Source organism: Neofelis nebulosa, chromosome 17 (genome assembly GCF_028018385.1).
Source record: "Neofelis nebulosa isolate mNeoNeb1 chromosome 17, mNeoNeb1.pri, whole genome shotgun sequence".
NCBI lineage: Eukaryota > Metazoa > Chordata > Mammalia > Carnivora > Felidae > Neofelis > Neofelis nebulosa.
This window is the reverse complement of record NC_080798.1, coordinates 2,251,516-2,279,136: the sequence shown is the minus strand read 5'-3', so window position 1 is coordinate 2,279,136 and position 27,621 is coordinate 2,251,516. Positions and strand designations below refer to the sequence as shown.

At 51.3% G+C, this 27,621-nt stretch overlaps 1 protein-coding gene across 6 annotated transcripts; it reads left to right on the top strand.

Annotated features, from left to right (window-relative positions):
- Window positions 1-1,254: 1,254 nt before the first annotated feature.
- ZNF71 (zinc finger protein 71) lies at window positions 1,255-27,566 on the top strand. 6 transcript variants are annotated; one of them, XM_058707499.1, is made up of 4 exons: window positions 1,255-2,072; window positions 6,366-6,432; window positions 18,183-18,309; window positions 24,859-27,566. In XM_058707499.1, exons 2-4 carry the CDS (start codon window positions 6,400-6,402, stop codon window positions 26,316-26,318), a joined length of 1,620 nt encoding a protein of 539 aa, XP_058563482.1. In that variant the 5' UTR covers window positions 1,255-2,072; window positions 6,366-6,399; the 3' UTR covers window positions 26,319-27,566. The 6 variants fall into 6 exon arrangements, with proteins under 6 accessions (XP_058563482.1, XP_058563484.1, XP_058563481.1 ...); XM_058707498.1 differs by lacking the exon at window positions 1,255-2,072 and adding an exon at window positions 2,124-2,195; XM_058707497.1 differs by lacking the exon at window positions 1,255-2,072 and adding an exon at window positions 5,137-6,198.
- The last annotated feature ends 55 nt before the right edge of the window (window positions 27,567-27,621 follow it).

Genomic DNA, 27,621 nt, shown 5'->3' with positions numbered 1-27,621 from the left:
TAAAGTGCAAACACCATGCTACCTAGAAATTGGACTCCTGGGTATTTATCGACGAGAAGTGAAGATTTATGTTCACACAAAAAACTGTCATAAGGAAACAACAGTGAAAGGGCAACGTATGCAACAGGATAATATTTGCAAACTAAATATCTGATAAAGGGTTAATGTCCAAAACATATGTGTTTTTGCCACAATGAAAAGAAAAGAAAAAAAAAAAACCCAACCTGGAATAGCTCCAAACTGGAAACATCCCAGATGTGATTCCCAAATTACAGTATGTCAATGCTGTGGAATAGAATTTGGCAAAAAAGTAATGAACTATTGATACATAAAACAACTTGGAATTATGCTGACAAAAAAAAAAAGGCCTATTATATAACTTTTGAAAAGAGAAAATTACCGTTATGGAGAACAAATTAGTGATGGGGTTAAGGAAGGATGGGGTCTGGAGGAAAACGGAGGCGGTTATGGAAGAGCAACTTGAAGGAATCTAGTGGTGATGTGAATATTCTGTATCTTGGCAACATCCACATCAATATCCTAGTTCTGATGTTGCAAAATGTCATCCTTGGGGGGAATCAAATAAAGGGGTGCTTGGGATCTCTCTATGGTTTCTGTATTTATTTTTTAAAATTTATTCATTTTTATTTTATTTTATTTTTTTTTTTAATTTTTTTTTCAACGTTTTTTATTTATTTTTGGGACAGAGAGAGACAGACCATGAACGGGGTAGGGGCAGAGAGAGAGGGAGACACAGAATCGGAAACAGGCTCCAGGCTCCGAGCCATCAGCCCAGAGCCTGACGCGGGGCTCGAACTCACGGACCGCGAGATCGTGACCTGGCTGAAGTCGGACGCTTAACCGACTGCGCCACCCAGGCGCCCCTAAAATTTATTCATTTTTGAGAGGAAGAGAGAGACAGTGCAAGGGGAGGAGGGGCAGAGAGAGAGGGAGACACAGAATCTGAAGCAGGCTCCAGTCAGCACAGAGCCCCACGAGGGGCTCGAACTCACAAACCGTGAGATCATGACCTGAGCCGCAGTCAGACCCTTACCCCACTGAGCCACCCGGACACCCCATTCCCACTTTCCTCTTATGTGGCCTCTCTTGTCTGCACCACTTTCCTTATGTGGAAAGTAGCTTGGTTGCGATGATTAAGTGAGTGCATAAATCCTAAAATGCAAGAACAGAAGCAGGCACATAGGAAACATAATAAGAAGGGTCAATACTTTATTTTAAAATTATGATCATTTGCTTCTTTGCATCCCTGCATGCTTTACAAATTTTCCTACAAATCAGCGTGATCCTGAGGTTCAAGAAAGCTGTCCAGTGTTGTCCCCTAGTGTGGTCCACTGGCCGGGCTGCAGGATGTCTGCAGATGTGCTGGGGCCCCTTCTCTCTGCCTCCATCCACGACCCCTCCTTTTCTGGAATTTTCCCTCCCCCTTCTTTCTTGTCTGCTCCCCATTCTCCTCCCCTCCTGCTCTCCCTCCTCAGCCCTACTTTCTTTCCTCCCCCTGCCCTGTTCCTCCTTATAGATCTTCCTCTCATCTCCTCCCACTCTTTCTTCTTCCTCCTCTCCTCCCCTTCCCAGATCTTCCTCCTCCGGGTCCCTCCTCCTCCCATCTCTTCCCTTCTCCTGCGTCTCCTCGTCCCCCTCCCTCCTCCTTCTAACTAGGCCTCCCCTTTCTTTTCCCTTCTCCTTCCTGACTCCCTCTCCCATCTTCCCTCTCACCCTCCACCCCTCCTTCTTTGCCCTCCTCCCCATACCCTCCCTCCCCTCCTCTCTCTCCCTCCTCCCTTTCCCCCCTCGCTCCCGCCCCGCCCTCTTCCTCGTTCCTCCCACCCGCACCCGCACCGCACCCTTTTGGCTTGTTGCTGCTGGGACCTCCGGGAGGTGGAGGGGCGCTATGGGGTCTCGGATGGGCTCGGCTCCGCTCGGCTCCAGCGCAAAGCCCGACGGAGGCGGTGTTGCGCGGGCCTCTGGGTAGTGTAGTCCGCCTTTCCGCGCAGGCTCAGTGCGGCCGGGCGGGCCCCGCGGGCGCGGGTCATTGTCCTGGCGGAGCTGTGCGAGTGAGTCCCACTGCGGGCGGGGTGGGGAGGGGAGGGGCGAGGCGGGAGGAGAGGGGGCGGGGCCCCTGCGCGCTCCCCACGCCGGGACCGACCCTCGCCCGGGAAGGGGACCTGTGGGCCGAGGTGAGGGGCGAGGGCAGGGGGCATGCGGACTCAGGAGGGTGTGCTGGCACCGGGACGGTATTTGAGGGCTGTGGTGGGAGTGGGGAGGTCTGACCGGAAAGGGGGCGCGTCTGTGTGGCTGTAGCGCGTGTGCAAGTCAGTGTGAGTCTGGGCGGCCTCCTGTGACCTCGCCTCTCGGTGCGTGCGCATGTGTGCGCGCACGGTGTGCATGTGTGTGTACTCGTGTGTGCATTTGCACGTCTGTGCGTGCGGTGTGCGTGTATTTTGTGCCTGCGTGTGTGCACGTGTGTGCGTGTGTGTGCACCGTGTGCGTAGTGTGCCTGCGTGTGAGCGCAGTGTGCATGTGTGTGCACCGTGTGCGTGGTGTGTGCGTGTATACGCTCCTGCGTGTGCGTGTGTGTATGTGCTCGCGTGCACCTCCCTGCGGTGGCCTCTCAGGGTACCCACCAGTGTTGAGTCCTGGCCTGCCTCTAATGGGAGGGGGAGGGGGTCACTGTCCTGTCCACCTGTACGTGTCTGCCTTTATCAGTATGGCCAGAGTGTCTCTGTGAAGGTGCCATCGGTTGCCCACCTGTGTCTAGGCTTTGCCTCTGGACCTGTCTCCATGCGTCTCTCTGAGGCTCCCCTACGTCACTGCCTTTACCTGTGTGTGTATGCGTGTGTGTCCACCTGTGTCTAGGCTTTGACCGTTCCTAGGTGTGTGTGTGTGGGTATGTCCAGGTGTGCTCCTCCCAAAAGCTTGTGTGAGAGACCGTGTGTGGCTGGACAGGGGGACCTAGCCTGGGGCCACCAGATTCCCCAGCTCCTTGCACGCCCTCACTGCCTTGTCTGGCCCATAGAAGGCTCTGGAGGGGCTGGGAGCCTGTGGGCCGCAAAGTGTGTGGGAGACAGCATGTGGGGCTAAGGAAGTTTGCTCTTTCTTCTCCTCCCTCCTCCCCAGGCCCATCTTAAAGGGGAGTCCGAAACCCCTGCCCCATCCTGACCAGGGGTTCATTTGTTCAGGGAACGTGTTCTGGGCACTTTGCAGGGACTACCTCCTTTATAGGCCTTCCAGAACTCTGAGGTGGGAGCCGTCATCATCATCATTTTACAGATGGGGAAACTGAGCTCAGACTAAGTCAGTCATCCAGCTCTATACCCGGTCATCCGGGTCTCAGAGCCCCCATGCTCAATCAACAGACAAATGGGAAATTCTTTTTTCCTTTGGACTCATCTGAGACAAAGTTCCATGATTTTTCCCCATGGGATTGTCCCCTAGGAACAATGGAAGGAAGGAAATGCCAGAAAGCTGAGAGGAAGAGGAGGAAAGAGGGAGCCACCGGCTTTGCAGAAGCACGGACCCTGGGCCACACTGGGTTCAGCCGTCACCAGCCCCCCTGGACAAGTCACCTTACAGGGCCACTGTGACTTTGTGGGCTCCTTTAAAAATTTTTTTTGAAAAATTACAGTTTGTGATTCCACTGCCGTAAGGACAAATATAATCTGGGTTGGATTGGATTCACCTTTTTTGATATCAGGGCCCCTCGGTTCACTGTGCCTCTTGGGTGAATTGGGTCTGGTTACGTCCCTGTCCAGCCAGACGAGCCAGTGTGGTTGACCTCACAGTATGGGGATGGGAGCCAGAGACTGCCAGTGCAGAAAGAATACCTTTTTAAAAATTAAATTGTGTTTCAAAAACGATGACCTTGATACTGCATCCAGGGAAACAAAAGAATACAAAGGAAAAAATGCACAACTCCTTCTCATTCCCACTTGGTCCCCTCAAGGCGCCACCTGGTGTCTTTCATTCCCTGGTCTTGCCCCAGGGCTCAGAAATGACACACGGGAGCACACCCACCCACATGTGCTGCCTTTTTTTTTTTTTTTTTTTTTTTTTTTTTTAATGTTTATTTTTGAGAGAGAGAGAGACAGACAGAGCATGAGCAGAGGAGGGGCAGAGAGAGAGAGGGAGACACAGAATCCAAAGCAGGCTCCAGGCTCTGAACTGTCAGCACAGAGCCTGACTTGGGGCTCGAACTCATGGACCGCAAGATCATGACCAGAGCCAAAGTCGGACATTTAACGGACTGAGCCACCCAGGCGCCCCGAGAACAACTTTTTTTTTTCCAACGTTTTTTATTTATTTTTTTGGGACAGAGAGAGACAGAGCATGAACGGGGGAGGGGCAGAGAGAGAGGGAGACACAGAATCGGAAACAGGCTCCAGGCTCCGAGCCATCAGCCCAGAGCCTGACGCGGGGCTCGAACCCACGGACCGCAAGATCGTGACCTGGCTGAAGTCGGACGCTTAACCGACTGCGCCACCCAGGCGCCCCGAGAACAACTTTTTGAAAAGACAGTTGTCAATAATGATGTCTGCTGTAAGAAGATAGTAGAAGGGCGGGGAGAGTGTTGCTACTTGAGCTCAGGGGTCTGGGGGTGGGGGACTTCTCCAAGCAGGTGACCGTGGGAAGGAGCTAGCCACGGGATGAGCATTTCTGAAGAGGGAGGCAGATGGGAAGGCCGACGTGCCTGGGGCCAAGTGTTCGAGGTCTGGGCTGCATGGGAAGACTGTGGATGATCTCTGATGCTGTGGGAAACCATTGGAGAGTTTTAAGCTGGAGGACGTTTTTCTTGAGGGCTTGCTGTAGGCCAGACTCCGTGCTATGGAGTTTGCGGACGTGGGTTGTGGGTCGTAAGAGACCTGTGCCCACGCCTTTGTGATCAATGGTGGGGATTCTGAGCCTCCACACCACTGACATTCGTCTCGTGCAGGGATTGAACAGCGTCCTTGATTCCACCCACCAAATGCTCATGGCGTCACGTGCCCCCAAATTGTGGCACCTACAAATGTCTCCAGGTGTTGCCCAATGTCTCCTGGGGGCCAGAATCACCCCCGGGGGAGAACTCGTATTCTAAAGGTTTCTGCCAGCCTGTCCTTATGTGTGACCTGCATAGTTAAAATCACAAATTTTTGCTTGTGAAAGTGGGGGGCCATTTGGCCTCAAAAAGACCCTTCTTTGTCTTTGTGGTTCTTACACCTTAAGAATTTCGTTTGGAAATTACACACTTCAGTAATTCCGTTTGGAAATTATGGTTCTGGAGCCCTATCCCACGTGGTTTGATGCAGAGTGTCTGGACAGGGGCCTAGGGATGTGTGTTCTGAATAATAATAAACATCCCTAGTGATTTCTGGCACTTGGAGAAATGGCACGGTAGCTAACCGTCTTTGCCTCTTCCAGGTGATCCTGAGGGAGGTCTAGGGAGGCATATTTTTGGCTTCTAGCAGAAGGAAAACGTGTTTCTATTCAGAGGTATTGGCAACATAGGTAGTGAGCTCCCCATCACGGGAGGCATGCGAGTCCTGGCAGGTCACCATGGAACCAAGAGTGAACCAACATACCCTAAACTCCCAAGAATTTGCCCTAACCTGTGCCACCTGTCCAAAGTAAAACTTTGTCTTTTATTTAAATTGGCTCACTGGTTTTTAAATTTTATTTATTTATTTTACTTAAATCAGCTGCGTTTCAAAGGGCATTCTGTGTGACTGCCGTAAATGGAAGCGGGGCATTGCTGTAAAAAAGGAGACCCATTGAAACAAAGCTGACGGCTTCCCACTGGACCCACAACAGTAATAACCGCTGATAGGTCTGGAGCTCTTACCATGAGCTGTAAGGCTCCGGTTCCTTCTGTGTGTGTGTCAGTTGAACCTCACAGTTACTCCACGAAATGTGGGGAAGCTCCCCCAGGGGTGGGGAGTGGGGCCCCAGACCAGCACTCGGACACTCGCACACTCATGCTGGGTGAGTGGCTGTGGGTGGGTGTCCGGGTGTGCCTTCGAGAGGCAGCAAGCACGTGGGTGGACCTGGACGTACCCTGCCCAGCTCCATTCCCTGTGGAATCTTGGGCACGTGGCTTAGCTCTCGGGCCTCAGTTTTCTCATCTGTGAAATGGGGTGGAAATAGGACTCACCTTGAGGAGCGTTAGGATTGAAGGAGAGATGTGTGTCCGGGCCCTTGCATGCAGTAAGTGTGGTTAGCATTTGTTATTGGTGCGTGTGTGTGTGTGTGTGTGTGTGTGTCCCTCCTTGTCTGCTTCCTGCTGGGTACGTGTCCTGTCTGCACTGTGAAGCAGGCCCAGGCCTGGTCTCTGGTCTCTCACTGTACCCTTACTCTCTCTCTCCCAACCACAGTCGGCCCGTTCCTGTCACCCCGGGCGCTGGAGGGATGGCCACCCAGCTGCTGACTGACGAGGCCCTGGTGAGTCATGTGGCCCTCTCACACTGCATTCCAGAGGCTAAGGCCAGAGGGCAGGGCCCCTGCAGGGCTCACATACTCGGCCCTGTCTCCTGAGGGCTGTGTCTGCCCCGAGGATGGGGTGGCCTGCATGGGTGATGCTCCTCTCTGCTCGGCCCTTTCCGGGCCCAGCAGCCTCTTGCCTGCCCTGCGACACTGGCTTTGGTCGGCCGAGGGGGACGGGCCAGCTTGGGGGTGACCAGCTCTGTCCTCAGGGCTTTCTGGAGACACTGATGGGCGCCTGGGGAGTGGTGGTTTAAACACATCACATCCAGTGTGACAAAGGCCCCTGGGCAGCACCGTCCCACACGTGTGAATGTCCCTTATGAGCATCCACACGCGTGGCGAAGGACACGGGCTGGAACAAGGCTGCACATTGAAGACAGCGGTCACCTTCAGGGAGAGCAGGGATGACCCTGGAGGGATAGGGGTAACTGGGCGTCTGTGGCTCCCGCTGCTCTGCTTTATGCTTTAGAGGGGGGTATGTGTGTGGCTGTTGTATTTTTCTCCAAACTTCTTTTTATGCCAGAGATATTTCATAATTAAAAAAATAACATATAAATAAATGCTCCTTCTAGAAAACAGGGAGAACCCGTAAACTATAGGTAAGACAGTATAATTCACCCATACATAGTCCCTTTACCCACAGATAACCATATGGATATTTGTGTATTCATTTATTCTGATTACTCTTCTTTTTAATGTTTATTTATTTGTGTGAGAGAGAGAGCACAAGCAGAGGAGGGACAGAGAGAGAGGTAGAGTGAGAATCCCAAGCAGGCTCCGTGCTGTCAGCAGAGAGCCTGACGCAGGGCTCGAACCCACGAACCGTGAGATCATGACCTGAGCTGAAGTTGGACGCTTAACCGACTGAGCCACCCAGGAGCCCCTCTGATGATTCTTTTTAAAAACTGACGAAGTATTGGCTTTGCGGTTTTAATATTGGTATTTTCCCCCCATCCAACTTTAATCAATAAGGATTTCCCAGGGCACCTGTGTGGCTCAGTGGGTTAAGCGTCTGACTCTTGGTTTCCGCTCGGGTCAGGATCTCACGGTTTCGGGAGTTTGAGCCCCAAGCAGCCTGTGCACCGAGGGTGTGGAGCCTGCTTGGGATTCTCTCTTTCTCCCTCTCTCTCTGCCCCTTCTCTGCGCACGCTCTCTCTCTCTCTCTCTCAAAAAATAAAATAAACTTTAAAAAAAAGGATTTCCCTTATTTTGAAACTTCATAAACTTTACACACATCACTTGTTTGCTTGCATTATCGTTGTACCTAAATGTTCATCCAGTGACTTTGATTTTTTTTTGTTTTTAGTAATTTTTTGATGCTGTAAATAGTCTATGATAAAAATCAAAGAAAATTTCTGGTAGGTAATGACATTCATGATCATTATAAAAGGCTTAGAAAGATCCAGAAGAACACAGCTAAGACAGTCTGCATGACCTGTGATCTTACCCCAGGAGAGAACCTCTCTGGAATGTTTGTGAGCCTTTCTCTCCCTGCACACGTGGTGTTTTGCAAAAATAAGAACCACCCTGGCTAAGCAGTTTTTATATCCTGTTTTTTTTTTTTTTTGTCAAAGATTTCATCCTAAGCATTTCTCTGTGTGGTTCAGAATGGCCTGTAACATCAACTTCAATGTCTATGTGAGGATTTTCTTTAAGGGCTGTAGCTGGCTTCCTCAGTGGTTGCCCTGTTGTAGGACGTGTATCTGTTACTCATGGTTACAGATAATGTCAGGAGAGACATGGGCGGAAGTCTTGCCCTGCATCTCGTGCGATTTCTCAGGAGCGATTTCTTGGAGAGAAATCCGGGGAATCCGTGGTTGGATACTTCTGAGGCCTTCCATGAGTCCCCAACCTGTGGTGGCAGAATGTGTTCCCCACAGGACGGAGGAGAGGCCTCCCCTGGGCAGGCTGGCTGTCGTCAGAAGTTAACGTTCTGCACTTTAGGTGTAAGTGACAAGTGACACAAACCTTGAGCGTGACAGGTGGTGGCCGAAGGTGTCCCATGGGCTCTTTCTGAGTAGCATTGTTTGTGTTATTACTGAGGCTTTATTTCCAGAAAATGTTATTAGCTATTTCTGTAGGCGGGGGAATTATCTGTCTTGTGCTATAGTCAGCCTACAGGACTTGGCTGTATTCTTGCAATTTTAAACAGGTATGTGTATGTGTGTGTGTGTGTGGGGGGGTATTCTTCCCAGGCTTGCTTTTTTTTTTTTTTTAATGTTCACTTATTTTTGAGACAGAGGCAGAGACAGAGACAGAGTGGGACTGGGGAATGGGCAAAGAGAGAGGGAGACACAGAATCTGAAGCAGGCTCCAGGCTCTGAGCGGTCAGCACCAAACGTTGGGCTCGAACCCACGAATGGCGAGATCACGACCTGAGCCGCAGTCGGATGCTTAACCGATTGAGCCACCCAGGCACCCCATATTTCTTAATTTATTCTATAATTTTTTTTTTCAACGTTTTTTATTTATTTTTGGGACAGAGAGAGACAGAGCATGAACAGGGGAGGGGCAGAGAGAGAGGGAGACACAGAATCGGAAACAGGCTCCAGGCTCCGAGCCATCAGCCCAGAGCCCGACGCGGGGCTCGAACTCACGGACCGCGAGATCATGACCTGGCTGAAGTCGGACGCTTAACCGACTGCGCCACCCAGGCGCCCCTATAATTTTAAAATATAAAAGAGCTTCATATGTTTAAAACCAAATCTGTCTCAGGGCACCCGGGTGGCTCAGTCAGTTAAGCATCTGATTCTTGATTTCGGTTCAGGTCATGATCTTGTAGTTCATGGGTTCGAGCCCCGCATCGGGCTTCACGCTGACAGCTCAGACCCAGCTTGGGATTCTCTTTCACCCTCCCTTTCTCTCTGCCCCTCCCTCACTCTTGAACATGCGTGCACTCTCTCTCTCTCTCTTTTAAATGATTTTTTTTTAACGTTTTATTTATTTTTGAGACAGGGAGAGACAGAGCATGAACGGGGGAGGGTCAGAGAGAGGTAGACACAGAATCTGAAACAGGCTCCAGGCTCTGAGCTGTCAGCACAGAGCCTGACACGGGGCTCGAACTCACGGACCATGAGATCATGACCTGAGCCAAAGTCGGCCGCTTAACCGACTGAGCCACCCAGGCGCCCCTCTCTCTGTCTTTTAAAATAAATAAACTTAAAAAAATCTGTCACGTTTTTGTTAAAACTGGATTAAAAACAAAAAACGGGGGCGCCTGGGTGGCTCAGTCAGTTAAGCGTCCGACTTCGGCTCAGGTCATGATCTCACAGTTCGTGGGTTTGAGCCCCGCGTTGGGCTCTGTGCTGACAGCTCGGAGCCTGGAGCCGGCTTTGGATTCTGTGTTTCCCTCTCTCTCTGTCCCTCCCATGCTCATTCTCTGTCTGTCAAAAATAAATAAACATTAAAAATTAAAACAACAACAACAACAAAAAAACCCTCACCTTCTCCTTAGACCCAGCATGTCATTTCTAAGAATTGATCCTACAGTTCTGTTGACACATGAGCACTGAGATCTATTTACAGGGATATTCTTGGCACCTCTTCTTTTTGGTGTGGGGGGGAAGGGGTCCACTCTAATAGCAATGGGTGCAAACAGCCTAAAGGTCTGTCTGCAAGGAACAGAGGCTGGTTAGAAGAGTCATAGTCCAGGGGCGCCTGGGTGGCTCAGTTGGTTAAGTGTCTGACTTCAGCTCAGGTTGTGATCTCGCCGTTCGTGGGTCCGAGCCCCGCGTCCGGCTCTGTGCTGACAGCTCAGAGCCTGGAGCCTGCTTTGGATTCTGTGTCTCCCTCTCTCCCTGTCCCTCCCCTGCATGTTTTCTCTCTCTCTCTCTCTCTCTCTCAAAAATAAATAAACGTGAAAAAAAACCCTGTCCATAATGCAAACAGGAAACGTGTGCCCCATTACCAGTTATTCCCACTTTCCTCCACCGGCCCCCTGCCCCTGGCAGCCATATCTGACACATTCCTTGTGAATGAAATCACACATTGTAGGGTCTTCTGTATCTGCCTTTCAGCATCATGATTGTTTTTAAATGTTTATTTACTTGAGAGAGCACCAGCAGGGGAGGGGCAGAGAGAGAATCCCAGGCAGGCTCCACACTGACAGCACGGAGCCCAGATGCAGGGCCTGAACTCATGAACTGTGAGGTCATGACCTGAGCCCAAGTCAAGAGTCACACAGTTAACTGACTGAGCCCCCCAGGCGCCCCTCAGCATCCTGATTTTGAGGTTCCTTCATGTAGCACAGGCTAGCGCTTCCTTCCTTTTCATGGGCGAGTAATACTCCACTGTGTGGCTAGAAAAAACACATTTTATTTCCCCATTCTGCGGGTGATGGACATTTGGGCTGTTTCCACCGTCTGGTCATTCTCAGTCATGCTGCAGTGAACATTCCAAGTCTTTGGTTTGCACCCGTGTCCGCATTTCTCCAGCGTATATACCCAGGAGTAGGATTGCGGCCTCATGTGATGATTCTGTTTAACCATCTAGGGAACTGTTGGACTATTTCCCAAAGCAGCCGCACGTGATGTCTTCATTTATAACTGGTCCGGGGTGGTTGTCTTGATTTCTTTTACCTGCGTTACCTAGGAGGACTGAAACAGCTTGTGTGTGTTGGGGGCTTAAGCCTCAGTGCTAGGGGAAGTCTCCTCGATCCCCTGCTGTCTGCCCTCCCAGCATCCTTTGCTGTAAGGTGTAGGGTCCAAAACTTCAAGACTGTCCATTTTGGCTTCAAGCATTTTTGTGCACCCCCAGCCCAGGCTGGGTGTGTGGGACCTGCTTGAAAAAGAGTTTACCTAGTGAGTGAGTTGAGATGGAACATGTTTAGGGAAGACTTTCTGAAGGGATTATTATATTAAAAAATAAAACACGTTTTTTTTTTTTTAATTTTTTTAACGTTTATTTATTTTTGAGACAGAGAGAGACAGAGCATGAACGGGGGAAGGGTCAGAGAGAGGGAGACACAGAATCTGAAATAGGCTCCAGCCTCTGAGCTGTCAGCACAGAGCCTGACACGGGGCTCGAACTCACGGACCGCGAGATCATGACCTGAGCCGAAGTCGGCCACCCAACCGACTGAGCCACCCAGGCGCCCCTAAAACACGTTTTAAAGGGGAAGGAGGAAACTTTTACAAGTGATGGATAGTTTATGGCCTTGATTGCGGTGGTGATAACATGGGTGTGTACTTTCCCAACTTAATTCATATCCACAGCTTTTTGTATGTCATCCGTACCTCAATAAAGCAGGGGTTTTTAAAGAAGGAATTATTGGGGCACCTGGGTGGCTCAGATTGTTAAGCGTCCGACTCTTGATTTCAGCTCAGGTCATGATCTCACGGTTCATGGGATCGAGAACCGCATCAGGCTCTGCACACACAGTGCGGAGCCTGCTTGAGATTCTCTTTCTCTCTCTGCACCTTACCCCCCAATGCACGCTCTGTCCCTCTCAAAAAAAATAAAATAAAATAAATGAATAAACACTTAAAAATAAATAAAAAAAATAAAGAAGGAATTATTATTAGGACTGGCCAAAGATCAGTTCAAATAATCAAATAATAGTATTACAATGATAATAATCACTATTAATACTAAATATATAGAGAATATATATATATATGAAATGCCAAAATTAATCAGATGATGATAGCAAAAGTTGACATGAACCAGGCACATACATAGCTGTACCAGACTGTGCCGGAAGCATACATACATTACCTCACTTAACGCCCATGACCAGTACGGAGGGGGGGACGTTGTTGGTCTGAAGTTCGTGACCACTAAGGAGGGGGGACATTGTTGTTCTGAAGTTCGTGATCACTACGGGGGGGGGGACATTGTTGTTCTGAAGTTTGTGACCAGTATGGGGGGGGACATTGTTGTTCTGAAGTCCAAGATCACTACGGGGGGGGACATTGTTGTTCTGAAGTCCGTGATCACTGTGGGGGGGACATTGTTGTTCTGAAGTCCGTGACCACTAAGGAGGCGGGACGTTGTTGTTCTGAAGTTCGTGATCACTAATGAGGGGGGACATTGTTGTTCTGAAGTTCGTGACCACTACGGGGGGGGGACATTGTTGTTCTGAAGTTTATGACCACTACGGGGGGGGGCATTGTTGTTCTTTCTGAAGTCCATGATCACTATGGGGGGGGGGGACATTGTTGTTCTGAAGTTCGTGACCACTACGGGGGGGGAAACATTGTTCTGAAGTCCATGATCACTATGGGGGGGGGGACATTGTTGTTCTGAAGTTTGTGACCACTACGGGGTGGGGGGACATTGTTGTTCTGAAGTTCGTGACCACTACGGGGGGGGGGACATTGTTGTTCTGCAGTCCATGATCACTATGGGGGGGGACATTGTTGTTCTGAAGTTTGTGACCACTACGGGGGGGGGACATTGTTGTTCTGAAGTCCATGATCACTACGGGGGGGGACATTGTTGTTCTGAAGTCCGTGATCACTGTGGGGGGGGACATTGTTGTTCTGAAGTCCGTGACCACTAAGGAGGCGGGACGTTGTTGTTCTGAAGTTCGTGATCACTAATGAGGGGGGACATTGTTGTTCTGAAGTTCGTGACCACTACGGGGGGGGGACATTGTTCTGAAGTTTATGACCACTACGGGGGGGGGGCATTGTTGTTCTGAAGTCCATGATCACTATGGGGGGGGGGGGACATTGTTGTTCTGAAGTTCGTGACCACTACGGGGGGGGGGGAACATTGTTCTGAAGTCCATGATCACTACGGGGGGGGGACATTGTTGTTCTGAAGTTCGTGACCACTACGGGGGGGGGACATTGTTGTTCTGAAGTCCATGATCACTATGGGGGGGGACATTGTTGTTCTGAAGTTTGTGACCAGTATGGGGGGGGACATTGTTGTTCTGAAGTTTGTGACCAGTATGGGGGGGGGAACGTTGTTCTGAAGTCCATGATCACTATGGGGGGGGGTGGAAATTGTTGTTCTGAAGTTCGTGACCACTATGGGGGGGAGACATTGTTGTTCTGAAGTTCGTGACCACTACGGGGGGGGACATTGTTGTTCTGAAGTCCATGATCACTATGCGGGGGGGACATTGTTGTTCTGAAGTCCATGATCACTATGGGGGGGGACATTGTTGTTCTGAAGTCCATGATCACTATGGGGGGGGACATTGTTGTTCTGAAGTTTGTGACCAGTATGGGGGGGGGACATTGTTGTTCTGAAGTTCGTGACTGCTACGGGGGGGGGACACTGTTGTTTGGAAGTTTGTGACCACTACGGGGGGGAATTGTTGTTCTGAAGTCCATGATCACTACGGGGTAGGGACATTGTTGTTCTGAAGTTTGTGACCAGTATGGGGGGGGACATTGTTGTTCTGAAGTCCATGATCACTACGGGGGGGGGACATTGTTGTTCTGAAGTCTGTGATCACTGTGGGGGGGACATTGTTGTTCTGAAGTCCGTGACCACTAAGGAGGCGGGACGTTGTTCTGAAGTTCATGATCACTAATGAGGGGGGACATTGTTGTTCTGAAGTTCGTGACCACTACGTGGGGGGGGACATTGTTGTTCTGAAGTTTATGACCACTACGGGGGGGGGCATTGTTGTTCTGAAGTCCATGATCACTATGGGGGGGGGGACATTGTTGTTCTGAAGTTCGTGACCACTACGGGGGGGGGGAACATTGTTCTGAAGTCCATGATCACTATGGGGGTGGACATTGTTGTTCTGAAGTCCGTGATCACTGTGGGGGGGACATTGTTGTTCTGAAGTCCGTGACCACTAAGGAGGCGGGACGTTGTTGTTCTGAAGTTCGTGATCACTACGGGGGGGGGGACATTGTTCTGAAGTTTATGACCACTACGGGGGGGGGGCATTGTTGTTCTGAAGTCCATGATCACTATGGGGGGGGGACATTGTTGTTCTGAAGTTCGTGACCACTACGGGGGGGGGGAACATTGTTCTGAAGTCCATGATCACTACGGGGGGGGGGGACATTGTTGTTCTGAAGTTCGTGACCACTACGGGGGGGGGACATTGTTGTTCTGAAGTCCATGATCACTATGGTGGGGGGACATTGTTGTTCTGAAGTTTGTGACCAGTATGGGGGGGGGACATTGTTGTTCTGAAGTTTGTGACCACTACGGGGGGGGGGACATTGTTGTTCTGAAGTTCGTGACCAGTATGGGGGGGGACATTGTTGTTCTGAAGTCCATGATCACTACGGGGGGGGACATTGTTGTTCTGAAGTCTGTGATCACTGTGGGGGGGACATTGTTGTTCTGAAGTCCGTGACCACTAAGGAGGCGGGACGTTGTTCTGAAGTTCGTGACCACTACGGGGGGGGGGGGACATTGTTGTTCTGAAGTTTATGACCACTACGGGGGGGGCATTGTTGTTCTGAAGTCCATGATCACAATGGGGGGGGGACATTGTTGTTCTGAAGTTCGTGACCACTACGGGGGGGGGAACATTGTTCTGAAGTCCATGATCACTATGGGGGGGGACATTGTTGTTCTGAAGTTTGTGACCACTACGGGGGGGAGACATTGTTGTTCTGAAGTCCATGATCACTACGGGGGGGGGGGACATTGTTGTTCTGAAGTACATGATCACTATGGGGGGGGGACATTGTTGTTCTGAAGTTTGTGACCAGTATGGGGGGGGGGCATTGTTGTTCTGAAGTTCGTGACCACTACGGGGGGGGGGGACATTGTTGTTCTGAAGTCCATGATCACTATGGGGGGGGACATTGTTGTTCTGAAGTTTATGACCACTACGGGGAGGGGACATTGTTGTTCTGAAGTTTGTGACCAGTATGGGGGGGGGACATTGTTGTTCTGAAGTTTGTGACCAGTATGGGGGGGGGAACGTTGTTCTGAAGTCCATGATCACTATGGGGGGGGTGGAAATTGTTGTTCTGAAGTTCGTGACCACTACGTGGGGGGAGACATTGTTGTTCTGAAGTTCGTGACCACTACGGGGGGGGGACATTGTTGTTCTGAAGTCCATGATCACTATGGTGGGGGGACATTGTTGTTCTGAAGTCCATGATCACTATGGGGGGGGGGACATTGTTGTTCTGAAGTCCATGATCACTATGGGGGGGGACATTGTTGTTCTGAAGTTTGTGACCAGTATGGGGGGGGGGGACATTGTTGTTCTGAAGTTCGTGACTGCTACGGGGGGGGGGGACACTGTTGTTTGGAAGTTTGTGACCACTACGGGGGGGAATTGTTGTTCTGAAGTTCGTGACCACTACGGGGGGGGGGACATTGTTGTTCTGAAGTCCATGATCACTACGGGGTAGGGACATTGTTGTTCTGAAGTTTGTGACCAGTATGGGGGGGACATTGTTGTTTTGAAGTTCATGACCACTACGGGGGGGGACATTGTTGTTCTGAAGTCCATGATCGCTATGGGGGGGGACATTGTTGTTCTGAAGTTCGTGACCACTACGGGGGGGGGACATTGTTGTTCTGAAGTCCATGATCACTATGGGGGGGGGACATTGTTGTTCTGAAGTTCGTGACCAGTATGGGGGGGACATTGTTGTTTTGAAGTTCGTGACCACTACGGGGGGGGACATTGTTGTTCTGAAGTCCATGATCACTATGGGGGGGGGGACATTGTTGTTCTGAAGTTTGTGACCAGTATGGGGGGGACATTGTTGTTTTGAAGTTCGTGACCACTACGGGGGAGGACATTGTTGTTCTGAAGTCCATGATCACTATGGGGGGGGACATTGTTGTTCTGAAGTCCATGATCACTATGGGGGGGGACATTGTTGTTCTGAAGTCCATGATCACTATGGGGGGGGACATTGTTGTTCTGAAGTTTGTGACCACTACAGGGGAGGACATTGTTGTTCTGAAGTTTGTGACCAGTATGGGGGGGGGACATTGTTGTTCTGAAGTTCGTGACCAGTACGGGGGGGGACATTGTTGTCCTGAAGCCTGCTGAACAAACAAGACACAGAAGGGTTAAGACAGTAGCCCAAGGACACACAGCCCAAGGACACACAGGAAGGGGCAGAGCCAGGATTTCACTGCAGGCCACCCGGCTCCCAAAGTAAACCCATAATCACCAGCATGCTGCTTCCACATCAAGTGGTGGGGGCCGCTGAGACTGAGATAGGGGGCACAGCATGAGCCCTGGCACCGGGCAGGCACTCGGGACAATGAAGGGAGTGGCCAGCGGACAGAGGTGCTCAGAGGACCGAGGAGAGAGTCGAGGACGGGTGGGCGAAAGTAACGGTGGCTGACGGTGTTTGAGCACTTACTGTATACGTGCAATGTTCTGAGCCTCAGACGTGGATTAACTTCCTTAGTCCTCATGCCCTCCTTACTCACTGATCCACGGATTCATTCTGGAGCTACTTAGTGAGTGCCTACTGTATGCCAGGCATGGTACAAAGCACTGGGGATCACAGAGAGCAAGACGGATGTGTTGGTTTGCTAAGGCTGCCGTAAGAAAAGTGACTCCAGACTGGGGGGATTAAACAACGTAACTGTGTGTCCTCACAGTCCTGGAGGACGGAGGCCACAAGGTCATGGTGTCGGCAGGGCCGTGCTTCCTCCGAAGGTCTTAGGGAAGGATGCGTTCTGGGCCTCCCTTCTGGCCGCTGGTAGGTCTTGGCTTGTGGCGACATAAGGTCACTTCACAGGGTGTTCTCCCTGTGTGCCCGTGCGGGTCTGAATTTCCCTTTTTTATAAGGATGCGAGTCCTGGAGGTTTAAGGGCCCCCCTCCTCCTCCAGTATGATTTCCTCCTAACTAATTACAACTGCACTGTCCCTAGTTCCAGATGACGTCCCATTCGGGGATGCTGGGGGTTAGGACTTGGGGGTGGGCAGAACTCGACCTATAACAAGCACTTCAAATGGGACCCGGCCCATAGCGTCTGCATAACAAGTGATGGATCTTGTCACCGTTGTGATGGCCACCATCATCCCCGTCGTTACCTCCCATGCTATGGGATATTCGTTATATCCACGGGGCTCACGGCATCAGCTGGGAAGGCACTGAGGCTTCCACCCTGTGAACTTCCCACCATCCCCCACCCTGGGCCCATCTGCCTTTTAGCCTCAGGTCTTCATCCCAGCCCCTCCCCCCTCCAGAATCTCATCCCACGGACCCAACCACTAACTGTCCCCTCAGACCACATTTGGTGTCAACTTTCTGAAATCTCCCTGGACACCCCCTCAGGCTGCCTTTGCTCAGGCGCCTGGAGGATCTCGTTCATACCTTCACAGTGGTATCGAGCAGATGGCCGGTCTGTCCCGTGTGTGTTCCTGCCTTGTCCACGAGGACCTGGTTCTTGAACTTTCCATGGCTCCTGCCCAGCACCCACCTCAGTGCCTGCAGCTCCATAGGGGCTCAGGACAGTTTGTTGAACTACTGGATCCCATCTAGGATTCTGCCTTTAACGGGCAACTCATGCACAGGGTGATTCACAGGGTTACGGTCATTATACCTTTGGTTCCTTCTCTGCTTCTCAAGTGTGTCACTTTCTGCTCTTACGTTTGTTTTGTTTCTCTGTCTGAGGACCATCCCAATAGAAGTAGGCACCAAGGACACTGAGCAGTTGGTCCCTTCAGAACTCCGAACCTTGTTGAAATCACTCCAGATTTGTCTGTCTTCCCTAAATCCTCTTGGCTTTTCCGGCCATTTCTTCAGACCTCTGTGAGCAGGGCCCTGCGGTGAGTGGTTGTGGGTTTCCTCTTACAGGAATCAGTGACATTCAGGGACGTGGCCGTGGACTTCACGCAGGAGGAGTGGCAGCAGCTGGAGCCTGCCCAGAAGGACCTGTACAGAGATGTGATGCTGGAGAACTACAGGAACCTGGTTTCTCTGGGTAAGGGGGCAGCTTTGCTGAATTTCTCACCGCCGGCCTGCAAAGAAATAAGAAAAAAGATGGACAGATTTGACTATGTAGGAAGTTTAAATGACTCAAAGATAAAAATAAAGTTGACAGGTAATGGGGGAATAATATTTGCCACCTGTATAATGGTCAAAGGATTATAATTATATAAAGAGCTCCTAGGAGTAAACAAGAATAAAACAAGAAAAAGGATGATAGGAAGGTAGACCAAACCTAAGGGCTGGCAGTTCATGAATGTAGAAATATACAAAATTACGCTTCATAAAAAAATTTTAAAGTTTACCAATAGTCAGAGAAATAAATACAAATCAAGTCAAAGAAATCTAGATGTTGCCCATGAGGTACACAGAGATGAAAAAGAATGAAAATAGCCTGTATTATGAGAGTGTAGGGAAAAGGACTTTCTCGTTTTAGGAGCATAAAGTTGGGACAGCTCTTTTGGAGGACAGTTTGGCGTTATCAACCAAATTTCTAACGGTTCTGTCTTTGGCGATCTCCCTGTAAGATATCTCCCTGTAAGTGTGCAAAGTTTTACATAGGAGGAAAAGGATAAAAGGCCTAAATGCCTACCTACACAAGACTGGCTAAACATATCCCATTATACCAGTGAGATGGAGACCACACAGCTCTTCAAAGATGAGGGCTCTCTGTAGACGCTGACGTGGAAAGATGTCCCTTGATAATAGTGTTAGGTTAAAAAAAACCACTAATTTTCAGAACTAGAATATGTTCTCACTTCCTTTATGGCTTTTGTGAAGTATAATTGACCTACAGTTAACTGCACTTTTTTATTTTTTTATTTTTTTTATTTTTTTAATTTTTTTTTTAAATTTTTTTTCAACGTTTTTTATTTATTTTTGGGACAGAGAGAGACAGAGCATGAGCGGGGAAGGGGCAGAGAGAGAGGGAGACACAGAATCGGAAACAGGCTCCAGGCTCTGAGCCATCAGCCCAGAGCCTGACGCGGGGCTCGAACTCACGGACCGCGAGATCGTGACCTGGCTGAAGTCGGACGCTTAACCGACTGCGCCACCCAGGCGCCCCAAATCTTTTTTTCAACGTTTTTTTTTTTTTTTTTTTTTTTTTTTTTTTTTAATTTATTTTTGGGACAGAGAGAGACAGAGCATGAGCGGGGGAGGGGCAGAGAGAGAGGGAGACACAGAATCGGAAACAGGCTCCAGGCTCCGAGCCATCAGCCCAGAGCCCGACGCGGGGCTCGAACTCACAGACCGCAAGATCGTGACCTGGCTGAAGTCGGACGCTTAACCAACTGCGCCACCCAGGCGCCCCTTAACTGCACTTTTTTAAAGCGAACAATTGGATGCATCCTGACACCCGTCTACACCCGGGGGGAAGCCATGACCACGGTCCAGATGACGAACCTATCCATTACCCATTTCCAGCACCTGCCAGTGCTTCCCGCACGCACCTCCGTTCCTTGGGCGGCCTTATGGCATTTTGGTTTAATCTGCACGTTCTGCAACTTTATATAGATGCACTGATACAGCACGTAGTCTTTTTGGTCTGATTCCTTGCACTCAGCAGAAGTATTTTGAGGTTCGCCATGTTGCGTGTACAAGTAGTTCACTCCTCTTAATTGCCGAGTAATAGTGTACTTCATGGATGGAACACAGTCTGCGTGTCCCTTCGCTTGTTGGCGAACATCTGCGCTGTCTCCGATTCTGGGCTGATAGAAATAGAGCTGCTGTGAACCCGTGCGGACAGCTTTCACCGAGGACCTGTGTTTTCCTTTCTCTTGAGCGAACACCAGGAGAACAGTTGAACCACGCAATGATGTGTCCCGACCTTTCAGAAAACTGCCAGACGTTCTTTGCAAAGCAGTTGGTGGCATTTCACATTTCCGTGCTTAGGAGTTCCAGCTACTCTGCGATCTGTCAAAATTTTGGATGTGCAGTCTTTGTTATTTTAGCCTTTCTTGGGGATCTTTCATGCTTTTGGTGTCCTAAGAGACCATTGCCCAACCCAAGCCGCTAAGATTCCTTCCTGTGTTTTCTTCTAAGACTTTTATAGTTTCAGCTCTTTGTTTAGGTTGTTGGTCCATTTTGAGTGAGTTTTTGTGAACCATGTAGAAAAGGGGCCTGACGTCACTGTTCAATGCAGGTGTCCAAGTGCCCCACAGTCAACTAATTGTTGAAGAGCAGAAGTTTTTAACTTGACGAAGTCCAGTTTATCAATCATTTTCCTCGAGGATCATGCTTTTGGGACCATATCTACGAAATCTTTGCCTGTCACAGGCCACAAAGGTTCTCTTCCATAAGTCGTAGGGTTTTTAGGTTTTGTGTTTTCTTCTGGGATCCCTAGAGAGTTAATTTTTGTAATGATGCAAAGTGTTCATTGAAGCTCAATTTGGTCGTTGAGAGTATCCATTTGTTCCACGGGCTTTGTTAAAAAGGCCGAACTGTTCCACTGGAAACATTTCCACTGAATTTTCTCCACTGAATTGCCTTTGCATGTTTGTCAAAAATCAGCTGTCTGTGTGCACGTGTGTGGGTCGAACTCCCGGCTCTGTTCTGTGTCCTTCATCTGTATCTGTTTTGACACCAACCCCGTGTCATTTGACCTGCTCTCACTTTCTGCCGTTATGACCTGTGCTCAGTCTAGATGGCTTGCTGTCCCCACAACCCCCTGAGTGCCCTGCCCGCTGCCCGTGAATTCGATGGTGTGGGTTACCTGGCTGGCTGGTGTGAGAAGGCTCTGTGCCCAGCCCTGACGGGCTCTGGGTACTGCTTTCAAATCCTTTTGGGTTCTTCCGCGAGTGTGGGTAGTTTCCATGTATGCATGTTGTGACCTGTAATCTGATGCAGCAGGGAGGACCTTGCAGATCTCCAAAGCACTCTCTCTGCTCAGGGGGTCTGCTGGGCTCTCCCTCAGTTTACTCCTTGGTGCTGCAGCCTGCAGCCTTTCCCTTGAGTAAACTGGGTGATCGTAGGACCACCTGGGTGGCTCAGTCAGCTGAGCATCTGACTCTTGATTTCAGTTCAGGCCATGATCTCATGGTTCGTGAGTTCTCCGCCGATCGTGTGGAGCCTGCTTGGGATTCTCTCCATCTCAAACTCTGCCCCTCCCCTTCTTGTGCTTTCCCTCTCTCAAAATAAATACATAAACATTAAAAAATAAAATATAATAAAAAGGTAGGCACTGGGGAAAAAGTTCTTTAAAAGTACACACCAAACAGTTAACACAGACAGAGGAGATCGCAGGAGGTTTCCGTTTTATGTTATTTTTTGATGTTTGGTGTTTTACTGACAAGTGTGGATTACTTTGTGATCAGAAACAATCGTAGAAATCCAGAATACAGGAAAACAAACTGAAGGACAAGAAATCGAGTACCACACGAAAAAAAAACAAAAAACAGTACATCCATATTTAGACCAAAAGGAACAAATAGCATTTTGCACATTAGCAGCTGTTTGCCAGAGTGACCTCAGCAGACGTTGTTAGCATTTCCTCGACGGTAGGCAAGAATGCCTGTGTCCACCAGCCACACAGCATCAGCACTTTGCTCCCTGCCAGTCTCTTTCGTGAAATGCCCAGTGGCGGCTTGGGTTCATCTGGTTGCTGTCGAGCTGTGTATTCATAGCTTGTCATGGCTCAGAGCGGAGTATTGGCTGCAGAAGACTTTCAGCTATTCTCACAGCTGACCCTCTGCCCGCTGTGAGCTTGTAGCCACAGCCAGCTTCTGTCCAGGCATGTCTCAGACCCCATCGCCCCCCCCCCCCGCCCCCGAAATCCACCATTACCCTCCCCCCCGCCCCCACCACGGTCGTCACGTCCCGTGCCACACTCTGCCCAAACATCTCAGCATCACGCCACACCCCAAGGTGACTAAACCACAATAATTCCTCTACCTTAAGTATTTCTCAAATCTTTCCCGCTGGGAGAGGAAAACAACTCACAGCAAAACAGTGACTCGTTGGGGGCCACCGCTCTGGGAGCAGACCACTTGGATCCCAGCTCTGCCTCTAGTGCTCTGTGGCCTTGAGTATGTGACTTCCTTCTCAGAGCCTCCGTGTCCTCTTCTGTAAAATGGGTACAATCTTAAGAGTACCTAAGTCGCATGTGGTGGTCAGGGTCACATGGAACGATACAAGCTGATTGCTTAGCACTGCAGGTGCCCAGTGAATGTGCATCTGATACCTTCTGTGCGCCAGGCACTGCCGCAGGAGCTGGGCCAGACAAGCTCACTTTCCACAGTGGGGTTGGGGCAGGGCGGGGGGCACTGGCAATCAGCAGGTCCAGGGACAGACAAAAGTTGCCATAGACCATGATGAGTGCCCACAACCAAACCGGAAAGAGACTAGCAGGAGGAGTCTTCCTTTCCACCGCAGGATGGACAGGAAAGACCTCCCTGTGGAGAAGTGTTTGCTGAGGGCTGAAGGATGAGCACCAGTGGGAAGGGTGGGGCAGCGGCACATGTAAAGGCCCTGAGGCAGGAAGAACTTGGCAGGGAGTAAAACGGGAACCAGAGGGCAAGTGTGGCTGCCAGCAAGTGAGCAGGAGATGGAGAGTGGGGGACGGCTCAGGAGAGGGGGCCCTGGCTCCGTCCCAAGGACCCTGTAGGCCGAGGAAGGCGTTGGCTTCACGTGTCAGCATACCAGGAAGGCGCTGGACGGTGTGGTCTGACTCCTAAGAATATCCTCTTGCTGCTGAGCGGAGAATGCATTGCAGAGGGCTGAGGGTGGCGGGTCTTGCCACATTCAGGCAAGAAATCCAGGGTGCCTAACTGGATCACAGGCAGGGGCGACGCGAGATTGGATCCAGTCTAGTCTGTTGTGCACGTCCAGTGGCTCTTGTTAACAGTCTGGAGGGTGGGAGGGAAGGAGCGAATCAAGGATGACTGCCACATCTATTGTATTTTATTTTATTTTATTTTATTTTATTTTATTTTATTTTATTTTATTAAATTTCATTTCATTATTTTATTTTATTTCATTTTTTATTTCATTTCGTTATTTTACTTCATGTTATTTTTTATTTCGTTTTATTTCATTCCATTCCATTTTATTTTACTTTATTTTATTTCATTTCATGTTATTTCCTGTTATTTTATTTCATGTTTTTTTTATTTTTTAATTTCATTTCATTTTTTGTTTCATTCAATTCCATTTTATTTTACTTTATTTTATTTTATTTTATTTTCTGTTGTGGTAAGACATACATAAAATTTACCGTTGTAACAGTTTTTAGGCGTACAGTTTGGTGGTATTAGGTACATTCACACTGATGTGCTGCCGCCATCATCCATCCATAGAACTCTTTTCTCCGGGCAGAACTGGAACTCTGTGCCCTTTAAGCGCCAACTCCCTCTCCCCCTCCCCCTCCCCCTCCCCCAGCCCCTGGCGCCGTCTGCTTTCTGTCTCTGTGGACGTGATGCCCCCGGGAACCTCACGTCACTGGATGCCTACAGTACTGATTCTTCTGTGTCTCACTTACTTGCTAAGTCTCTTTGATGAGCCTTTCTTTTTATCATTGTGCTTGGAGGGGCAGGGGCCCCAATCAGATGCACTAGGTTTGCAGTATCCCAGGGGGACACCAGGTAGGCTTTCGAATATTCCAGCAGAGCTCAGAGTGTGGGCTGGACGGGTAAATGGGGGAGGCATCAGCATATAGAAGACCCTGAATTCCAGACTGCCGTGTGGCACAGCCGCAAGATTTAGGGGAGGGGTCTCAGACTCCAGGGGTTGCGGGCTAGGTGGGGGTTCTAGTGGGAGAGCGGGATCAGCTGCTCCTCCCCTGCTGGGTCTTGCTGCCTCCTGGGAAGGAGGGCTCCACGTGGAGATTGTTGTGTGAAGATCTCACAGCTTCTGTATGTTGGGAATGAAGCCGTTGGACCCGTGATACAGAGTCTGGAACTCAGGAGAGTCCCCCTGGACTGGAAATAGAGATTTACAAACCAACAGGGTACATGTAGGCGGGCACTCGAGCGGCAGCGGGGCTGTGATTCCGGGGAGGATGTGCAGTGGCGCGCGAGGCTCTGGGCAGCGGAGGAGGGGGGGAGGGGCAGGGAAGGGCGGAGCTTGGCTGGCAGGTGGGGGGATAGAGGACAAGCAGCACATCCCCATAAATGTCAGCTGTCACCTTAGCGTTTCTAACAACGCCTGATGCTTTGAGAAGCCTCCGCGGTTGGGGGTGTTCGGGGTGGTCCCTGGAAGCAAGGAGCCCATTGCAGAACTCCTTGCTCGGGTTTCCTCGAGCTGATCCGCTCGGTCCAAGCCCGGTACCTCCTGTTGTTTCTGTACAGGCGGCTCTCCTCTGAGCTCCTCTGTGCGGGCTGGGCTGCCCTTGTCTCCGCTCCCCCGAAGGGACAGGTCCTGTCCCCTCCACCCCCCTCCGTCTCATGTGGGCTCTGCTTCTTCAGACCACCTTTGCGGCCCGCTCATCGCTGCCCTTGTGCTCGGCAGGGCGGTCTCCGATGTCACCTGCCCATCCCGCGCTCTGGAAGGTCCTTGCTCCCAGCCTTGTTAACTCCATGTGTCTCGTCTTCTCTCTCCCCTCCCCCAGACTTGGAGTCTAGACCTGAAATGAAGGAATCGGGTCCAAAGGAGGACATTGCGGAACACAGGCCATCCGTCGGGGCGGTGGCTGAGGGACCCACGAGAAATGGTGCCTGCGGCCTGGCCTTTGAAGGCGCGTGGACCCGGGGTGACTGGGTGGAGAGGAGGCAGCAGGGGGGCGCCAGGACCTGCCTGGGGCGGTCGGAGGTTTCTCAGGAGCTCGCCCCCGAGTGTCGTCGTCGGGAACCTCAGGTCCTCTCCCCACAAAGCTCCAGCCTGCGCCCGCCACCATCGGCGGGTCCGGGGGAAGCAGGGTCCCAGCCCCGTGTGGTACTCGGCGCAGACCTCAGCCAGCCCTCCAGACTGGACGCAGAGGAGAAGCCTTACGCGTGCGCCACGTGCGGCAAGGCCTTCAACCGCAGCTCGTCCCTCGTGAAGCATCGGAGGACCCACACCGGGGAGAGGCCCTTCGAATGTGACGAGTGCGGGAAGCACTTCATCGAGCGCTCGTCCCTCACCATCCACCGCAGGGTCCACACCGGGGAGAAGCCGTACCGGTGCGGGGACTGCGGCAAGGCTTTCAGCCAGCGCATGAACCTGACCGTGCACCAGCGCACGCACACGGGCGAGAAGCCGTACGCGTGCGCCGCGTGCGGGAAGGCCTTTCGCAAGACCTCGTCCCTGGCGCAGCACGAGCGCGTGCACACGGGCGAGCGGCCGTACGCGTGCGGGGACTGCGGCAAGGCCTTCAGCCAGAACATGCACCTGACCGTGCATCGGCGCACGCACACGGGCGAGAAGCCGTACGCGTGCGCCGAGTGCGGGCGCGCCTTCAGCCAGAACATGCACCTGACCGAGCACCGGCGCACGCACACGGGCGAGAAGCCGTTCCGCTGCGGGGACTGCGGCAAGGCCTTCAACAAGAGCTCGTCGCTGACGCTGCACCGGCGGAACCACACAGGCGAGAAGCCGTACGTGTGCGGCGAGTGCGGCAAGGCCTTCAGCCAGAGCTCCTACCTGATCCAGCACCAGCGCTTCCACATCGGGGTCAAGCCCTTCGAGTGCAACGCGTGTGGCAAGGCCTTCAGCAAGAACTCGTCGCTCACGCAGCACCGGCGGGTGCACACGGGCGAGAAGCCGTACGAGTGCTCTGTGTGCAGGAAGCACTTCACGGGCCGCTCGTCCCTGCTCGTGCACCAGACGGGCCACACCGGCGAGAAGCCGTACGCGTGTGGCGAGTGCGGCAAGGCCTTCAGCCAGAGCGCGTACCTCATCGAGCACCAGCGCATCCACACGGGCGAGAAGCCGTATCGCTGCGCCCAGTGCGGTAAGGCCTTCATCAAGAACTCCTCGCTCACCGTCCACCAGCGCATCCACACCGGCGAGAAGCCCTACAGGTGCGGCGAGTGCGGGAAAACCTTCAGCCGGAACACCAACCTCACGCGCCACCTGAGGATCCACACCTAGGGGGAGGCGCGGGGGGGGGGGGTGCCTGGTCCCGGGACCTGCCTTGGGGGGGGAGCCTGAGCCCCCAGCACGGGCGGTGCAGACGCGGGAGCCCCCGGGTAGCGCGCCCCAGGTGGGCCTTACGAATGGGGACTTGTGCACAGGTCCTCTTGCTACGGGGCACCCGCAGGGCCGAAGGAGGAAGCCAGTCCCTCCGTGTCTAATGTGCTTAGGAACATGGTTAGGGTCGCTGTGGCTGGACACTCACGGGAGCCCCAGAAACCGGGGCATCAGGGTTCTAGGCCGTGGGAGTGGACTGTAAGGGCTGGGACAGAGCACTTAGTGTCCCGAGGGGGACACTCCGGAGGAGGGGGCTGAGAGGGGGAGGTGGACTCCATAAGTGAATGTGGACATTTTGGGACCCTAGATCTAGTGCAGATGCCAGGTGGGCACCCTCCTGAGTTTCCTCCTGGGGTGGAAGCCAGAGCCCCGCTCCCCTCCATCCCTCTGTCTGTCCCCAAGCCACTAACGCCGGAGAAGCTGACAAGCTGTGTGACAGGGAGGAAGGAGGTGGTTTTCAGAGTCAGCAAATAATAGTAAGCACTTGGGATGCCCAAGTTTCTCATAGTGGTCATTTAGGTTTTTTTACAATAAAACTTTTAAAAGTGTAATTTTTAAAAAATGTTTATTTATTGAGAGAGGGAGGGAGAGAGTGGGGGAGGGGCACAGAGAGCATCCCAAGCAGGCTCCACGCTGTCAACAAAGAGCCAAACACAGGCCTGGATCTCATCAACGATGAGGTCATGACCTAGGCCCAAATCAAGTCAGATGCTCAACTGGCTGAGCCACCCAGGCACCCTGAGAGACCAGTGTCATTTTAAACAGTTGTCGGGTTCAGAAGATACAGGAACCAGTTCTGCCATCAAAATCAGTCTCCTGCTTGTGGGGAGAGGGGGGAGGGCAGGTGATTCAGGTTTAAATACTTAACTGGGTTTAGTCAGTACACATTTCTGAACACAGACTGCCTGTTTTTATAGCTGTTTTTTGCAGTCGAATTTGAAGGTAGCTCCAAGTGAGTCTCCTAAGGCTGACCTGGTGCTTTGTTTACGTGAAGAGCTCCCCCAGGGTCTCCTTTCTCGGGGGACTTTGATGCTGCCCTTTTTCCTTTTAACATTCGATGCCACTTGCCCCAAATGTCCTGGTGTTTCCGAACGTCCTACGCTTCTTGACGATGTCTGCAAAGAACAAACAACTCACTTTGAGAGATCAGTTTCTATCAGTACGCACTTTGTGTTGTGAGTAGGAAACGCAACTAACTGCTCGG

Bases quoted from the DNA above. Each gene is read 5' to 3' on its own strand.
- ZNF71 (XM_058707497.1), top strand. The intron at 6,433-18,182 runs GTGAGTCATGTG...TTCCTCTTACAG, and splicing joins TGCTGACTGACGAGGCCCTG to GAATCAGTGACATTCAGGGA. The intron at 18,310-24,858 runs GTAAGGGGGCAG...CCCCTCCCCCAG, and splicing joins CAGGAACCTGGTTTCTCTGG to ACTTGGAGTCTAGACCTGAA.